Source organism: Rhincodon typus, chromosome 34 (assembly GCF_021869965.1).
Source record: "Rhincodon typus isolate 14 chromosome 34, sRhiTyp1.1, whole genome shotgun sequence".
NCBI lineage: Eukaryota > Metazoa > Chordata > Chondrichthyes > Orectolobiformes > Rhincodontidae > Rhincodon > Rhincodon typus.
In genome coordinates this window covers 10,898,548-10,905,630 of record NC_063365.1, presented here as the reverse complement: position 1 = coordinate 10,905,630, position 7,083 = coordinate 10,898,548, and the positions used below count along the sequence as shown (strand labels likewise).

The 7,083-nt window shown below is 40.4% G+C and overlaps 1 protein-coding gene across 2 annotated transcripts in view; it reads right to left on the bottom strand.

Moving 5' to 3' along the window:
* rassf4a (Ras association domain family member 4a) overlaps positions 1–5,512 on the bottom strand; it is a 94,412-nt gene extending 88,900 nt beyond the window's left edge. For both annotated transcript variants that reach the window (XM_048616401.1, XM_048616402.1), the window contains exons 1-2: positions 5,417–5,512; positions 773–848 (exon numbers count right to left, since the gene is read on the bottom strand). In XM_048616401.1, the coding sequence (XP_048472358.1) occupies positions 773–848; positions 5,417–5,475 (135 nt within the window). In that variant the 5' untranslated portion in view covers positions 5,476–5,512. The remainder of the gene's footprint in view (positions 1–772; positions 849–5,416) is intronic.
* Positions 5,513–7,083: the final 1,571 nt, after the last annotated feature.

Here is a 7,083-nt window from a genome sequence, read left to right as displayed (position 1 = left end):
GGGCTGCGAGAGACACAAAGGGGCTGCGAGAGACACAAAGGGGCTGCAAGAGACAAAGGGGCTGAGAGAGAGACATACAAAGCAAGAAGCAAGAGCAAAGCAGAGGGGGCAGTAAAATAAATGCACCACACTCCTGTATGTTATTGATAGATGGCTATTGACTTTTCTCTAACAGATATGCCCCCAGGACATCTGATCTTTACCGCTTACTGGCATCAATGTCAAATGGATGTAAATAAACTGGGAGATCACACTTAGGCAGCAACATTTTTGCCATTCAAAGTTAAAGAATGGATATTTGTTCAGTGTCAGCAATTACACTAAATACCGAATTAATATGGGTTAATGATTGTAAATGTTGAAAGAAACTCATTAAAGGTCTAAATAAACCCAAGTTGCTGAATAGCCAATTGTTATATCCAAAAATCAGCTAGTTTTGGGGGACAATTCAGATAAATATGGTGCTATTTAAATGAATACAAATGCAAAGACAAGCAGTTTCACTTCCTGGTAAAACTGATGAATGGTAGAAACTGGGGCAAAGAAAAACAATATACAAGTTGTTGAGACAAATGTGAAATATGGAAACTATTTCCACAGATCCTAGACACTAAATTAATATCAGCAAAGCACATGTCCTGACCAAACATTAAGCAATATTGATATACAGTGTCATCAATTAATCATTTGCTGGCCATGGCACCAAGGTTAAATGAGGCAGCCCTAATGACTGAACCATTTTAGGTATCTAGAGCTCAGTTAACTGTCCTACCTCTCGGTGTCTTAACTGGAAACTTTTCCCTTCTTGGTAGCAGTTGTAGGTTTTTAGAAGCATTAACAGTTCAGACCTAAAGACAAAAAGCATCAACATATTATTAAATCAAGCTATTCTGTAGACAAATACAATATCAATAGTGCAATGTGGGTTGACATCCTTGATATCCATGTTGTGCCACTGGCAACTTGCAAAACAGCCCACAATCTCCAATGCTGAGGGGTCTGGATGCATGCTTGCAGTTAACTCAGGAACAGACTGATTGTCTGGGATGGGGCAGAGGCAAGTCAGCATTGAGGGGTCAGCCAGAGAAGCAGTTTGAGTCAGAAAACACAGCAAGAACCAGAAACAGGAGTATGTGCTGCAAAATAAAGTAGGAAGACAAACAGGCCATTTCCAATGTGTCTAGGCTTTCTCTTCCCACTACCTACAATCAGGAGCAACAAAGCCTTGCTTCATCCAACAGGTTTACGTTGTATAGGTGCGAACAGGAGTCTTTGCTCTCCTTAGTGCCTGGAAATTGGTGCTCAATTCCGTAAAAGGACAACAAGTGGCAAAAACCTACTCCACTTGATCTCCACTGAACCTCACCCATCTTTTGATTGCATTGTGCCAGAACATTGGGGTTTCTCCCCAGAGGGGGAGGACACATCCGTGTGATTGAACAAGGATGCCCTCCCACTCACTTTCCTTCAGCAACACATTGTGAACATGTAAGTCAGTGCTGTAAGCAGTGAAGATTCAGCTTCAGTAATCATCAAAGTGTAAGATCAACGAGAAAGGATCACTTATGAAATGTTACAAAAATCTAATCAGATGAATTTGAATTACTGAAGAGACACATTTTTCCAGGCTATCCACAACAGAATTCCAGCAAGTTCATTATATAAGCAAGTTATATGTACTCATATTGGTGGAATATTTGGTCTTTCATTCAGTTTAAAAGCTCAATGGTTGTGGTGACATAGTCAATAATTACAAAAATGCAAACCTCGATGTAGTCACAATTTAAATCTTATGTTTGACCATGATTTCTCCAAACTGTGTACAGTTACAGCATTACATAGCTGTAAAATAAGTATTGCTAAACAGGAAGTTCAAAGTCAGGAGAGATTAGGTTTCATTTCCCCTCAGAAATGACGCTTCTGTTAGAATTTCTCTTCAATATCTTTATTAAGAAATATAAATGCGTGCAATATTTTTATGAGATAGGAAAATGGAATAAACAATATTTAAGGAGTGTGGCAATAAAATTGCTCAGTCATATGTTACGATCCAAACTGTTGGAAAGGTCAAATCCCAGAATGAAATCTGGCCTGACAGATTTTTAAAAAATTAGTTTTCTGATAAATAGTCATATAGTCACATAGCATGGAAACAGACCCTTTGGTCCAACAAGTCCATACCAAAAATAAAGATAAGTCCCCTGGGCCGGATGGGATTTATCCTAGGATTCTCTGGGAAGCTAGAGAGGAGATTGCAGAGCCTTTGGCTTTGATCTTTATGTCGTCATTGTCTTCAGGAATAGTGCCAGAAGACTGGAGACTAGCAAATGTTGTTCCCTTGTTCAAGAAGGGGAGTAGAGACAACCCTGGTAATTATAGACCAGTGAGCCTTACTTCGGTTGTGGGTAAAGTGTTGGAAAGGATTATAAGAGATAGGATTTATAATCATCTAGAAAGGAATAATTTGATTAGGGATAGTCAACACAGTTTTGTGAAGGGTAGGTCGTGCCTCACAAACCTTATTGAGTTCTTCGAGAAGGTGACCAAACAGGTGGATGAGGGTAAAGCGGTTGATGTGGTGTATTTGGATTTCAGTAAAGCGTTTGATAAGGTTCCCCATGGTAGGCTATTGCAGAAAATACGGAGGCATGGGATTGAGGGTGATTTAGCGGTTTGGATCAGAAATTGGCTAGCTGTAAGAAGACAGAGGGTGGTGGTTGATGGGAAATTTTCATCCTGGAGTTCAGTTACTAGTGGTGTACCTCAAGGATCTGTTTTGGGGCCACTGCTGTTTGTCATTTTTGTAAATGACCTGGATGAGGGCGTAGAAGGATGGGTTAGTAAATTTGCGGATGACACCAAAGTCGGTGGAGTTGTGGATAGTGCAGAAGGATGTTGTAGGTTACAGAGGGACATAGATAAGCTGCAGAGCTGGGCTGAGAGGTGGCAAATGGAGTTTAATGCAGAAAAGTGTGAGGTGATTCACTTTGGAAGGAGTAACAGGAATACAGAGTACTGGGCTAATGGTAAGATTCTTGGTAGTGTGGATGAGCAGAAAGATCTCGGTGTCCATGTGCATAGATCACTGAAAGTTGCCACCCAGGTTGATAGCATTGTTAAGAAGGCGTACAGTATGTTAGGTTTTATTGGTAGAGGGATTGAGTTTCGGAGCCATGAGGTCATGTTGCAGCTGTACAAAACTCTGGTGCGGCCGCACTTGGAGTATTGCGTACAGTTCTGGTCACCGCATTATAGGAAGGATGTGGAAGCATTGGAAAGGGTGCAGAGGAGATTTACCAGGATGTTGCCTGGTATGGAGGGAAGGTCTTATGAGGAAAGGCTGAGGGTTTTGAGGCTGTTTTCGTTAGAGAGAAGAAGGTTAAGAGGTGACTTGATAGAGACATACAAGATCATCAGAGGATTAGATAGGGTGGACAGTGGGAGCCTTTTTCCTCGGATGGTGACGGCTAGCACGAGGGGACATAGCTTTAAATTGAAAGGTGATAGATATAGGACAGATGTCAGAGGTAGGTTCTTTACTCAGAGAGTAGTAAGGGCGTGGAATGCCCTGCCTGCAAAAATAGTAGACTCGCCCACTTTAAGGGCATTTAAATGGTCATTGGATAAACATATGGATGATAATGGAATAGTTTAGGTTAGATGGGCTTCAGATTGGTTTCACAGGTCGGCGCAACATCAAGGGCCGAAGGGCCTGTACTGCGCTGTAATGTTCTATGTTCTATGTTCTATGTTCAAACTGAACTAGTCCCACCTGCCTGCTCCTGGCCTATATCTCCCCAAGCCTTTCCTATACATGGGCTTATCTAAATGTCTTTCAAACGTTGTAATTGCTGCAGAGTTTCTTTAACAAGAGAACAGAAGTGCATTTCAGAAAAAGCATAAACAAAAGCACAACAAAGCTACCTAGATATAGAACAAAGTTTGACAGGTCTTAAAATACACTGCAAAACAAAGTCTCATCTATTCGCTTATACCATTACTTTTCAGAAATTACTCCTTTATAACAAATCCTTAACTTCAGCACAGCAGATTCTCCCCAGTTCCTTCCTTTGAACTGCAAAGTCTTGCATGGATACTCTCAAAACTGGAAGCTGAGACTTTCTTAGTTTTTTAAATAACCTGCAGATTTCTAACCAAACACTCAGTGTTGAAGTTTCACAAACTACATTGACGCGTCCTCAGAACAGATCCTTCTGAGGAAGGGTCATCGGACCCGAAACGTTAACTCTGTTTTCTCCTTCACAGATGCTGCCAGACCTGCTGAGCTTCTCCAGCAACTTTGTTTTTGTTCCCCATCTGATACTATTTTAAATCTAAACTCTAAATACAAAGCATCGCACACCTTTTGTCACACATAGAAGCAGTATAAATAATGTAGAACATATCATGTATGTTGTGATAGGGAGCACCACAAGGACAAGTTTCAGTAGTGAGAGAAACTCATGCTAAAGAATGAGGAAGGTGAGACAAGGAACAGTCATCTGTCATATCCCCATCTTTAGTCAAACACTAATCTGATCAGGTATAATCTCAAAGAATGATTTTCCAGATCATTTCTCTTCCTGGATGAATAAAGGAACAAATAAAGCAATAGGTCATCTTGAAATCTGGGACTAAAACAGTCTCAGCATCAGTAAAGGCCACAGTTCTTCATTTTAAATGTAGGAACAAAAGGATTGCCAGATGAAGAATGACTGAGGTCATCTAGTTCAATTTTTGACTTTCCTGGTATTTTCATGACACAATGAGAACAGATTTGTTTGCTGATCTTTGGCTATTGGCCTGTAAAAGGCCCCAGTGGTAAAATTCTTTGGAAACCCATAGTTCCTCAATCACTTCTATTCTCCCAAGCATTACCACAAACATTCAAATATGTCTCCATTTAATCATAAAATATATCTAAAAACAAATCTTAAACAAATTTATTTAACTTTTGTTTGATTTAATCAATGATCTTACCATCCCCCTAAGGATTCTGTTCCATAGATTCACCGCTCACTCAATGATACACAGTTTCCACAGATTCATTTTTGATATTATCTCCTCTCAAATGCAGGCCATGTTTTACTGTTCTGCATGAGGTGAAATAGTTTGGCATGGTCTGCACTACCTAGCGCCCTTAAAAGGCTTTTTAAATCAATATAACTTCATCAGGCCATAGCCAAGCTGTTAGGTAGCAGTCTTGAAAAAGACCAAGGAAACTGGGAAAAATTAACATTGTCTGTTTTGAACTACATATCCTGGTGGATTTGTAATGACAATGCTCACAGGAAACATCGATGCACCAACCTTGCTGAGCTGAATGAGAATATAAAAAGCTTTCGACGGAAAATAGAAGATCAGAAACAAAAGTCTGTATTACAAAAAAAACAAGGTTGTGCATGCCAACACTTACTTTGAAATACATTTGTCTTCACTGATTTTAACAAGAGTTGTTTGTTGATTTCCTTCCATGGCTATTTGTATTGGACACGCTTAGAAATATGAATCTACATGAAACAAAAAGAAAACTCATTAGAACCAAGCAACTATTTCCTGTTGATAGCAATTTAATTGTCTGGGGGCCAATTAGCTCAATTGACCAGAGTGTGATGTAGAATGATGCCAAAGATCAGTCACCATGATGGTAGTGGTAGGTTTTGTATTCATTCACAGAATGAGGATGTCGCTGGCAAGGCCAGCATTTATTGCCCATCCCTAATTGCCCCTGAGTGCTGTGGGTCTGGAGTGACATGTAGACCAGACCAGACAAGGACAGCAGTTTCATAAAAGACATGAGTGAACAAGGTACGTTTTTCCAACAATTGGCAATGGATTCAAGGTCATCAGTAGACTGCTAATTCCAGATTTGTTTTTTAATTGAATTCAAATTGCATCACTTTCTGTGGCGGGATTCAAACCCAGGTCCCCAGAACATTACCTGGATCTCTGGATTAACAGTTGACTGATAAATGTCAGTCGGCTATCCCCTCTAATTGATGGAGTATCTGCCTCCTTGCCTGGTCCACTCCAAACCATGTATACAGTTATCTTTCTCTAATAGAGCTGGTACTTCATATATCAGAGTTCAGGTACCATGGCTAATTGCTTAAGTCAATTTACTTTTCTTCAAATCATACAATCATACAGTGCAGAAGAGGCCCTTCAGCCCATTGAGTGTGCACTGACATGTGGGAAACACCCGAACTTCCCATTTACCAGCACAGGGCCGTAGTCTTGAATGTTATGATGTGCCAAGTGCTCGTCCAGGTACCTGCATCCACCACCTCATCAGGAAGTTTATTCCCAAACGTGAACCACCCCCGTGTAAAAAAGTTGCTACATCTTTTTTAAATCTCTTCTCACCTTAAAAATGCTTCCCCTCGTCTTCAAATTCCTCATCTTAGGGAAAAGACAACCACCATCAACTCTATCTATACCTTTCATTTTCTTATAAACTTCTATCAGGTCACCTCTCAACCTTCTACGCTGCAGTGAAAAAAGTCTGAGCCTATCCAGCCTTTCCTTATGACTCAAACCTTCCATACCCAGTAACATCCTGGTTAATCACTTCTGAACCCGCTCCAGATTAATAACATCCTTCCTTGAGCCATAATCTGGTAAGAGAACTACACCACAACTCAAATAAACATGCAGAGAAGCTTGTTAATTATATGTAGTAGCACAGGGTAAAATATGATGATAGTTTACACACAAAACTGACACGAAGCAAACAGTACTACCAGAATTCAACTTGGGTTCCATTCCGCCTATAAATGACTCACACCTGATGCAGAGAAGAACAAACCAGGCTTAGTGCAGACCATGCGATGGGGTGAAATGAAGTGAGAACATGTTTGTTTAGGCTCAATGGGCTCCTCCCTATGTTGTAAAGCCAATGTAAAATCTCGGACCTCAAAAAATACAGCTGTGCTGTCACAGGTCAAGAGCATATTTTTCTAATAACAAAGTTAGACAGAGCTCAATAGGCCACTGCAAAAGTCATACTTATTCAAAACTCTACAATACACAGCCCAGAAATAGGTGACTGACCTCCATGTGTCTATCCTCCACAACATACTC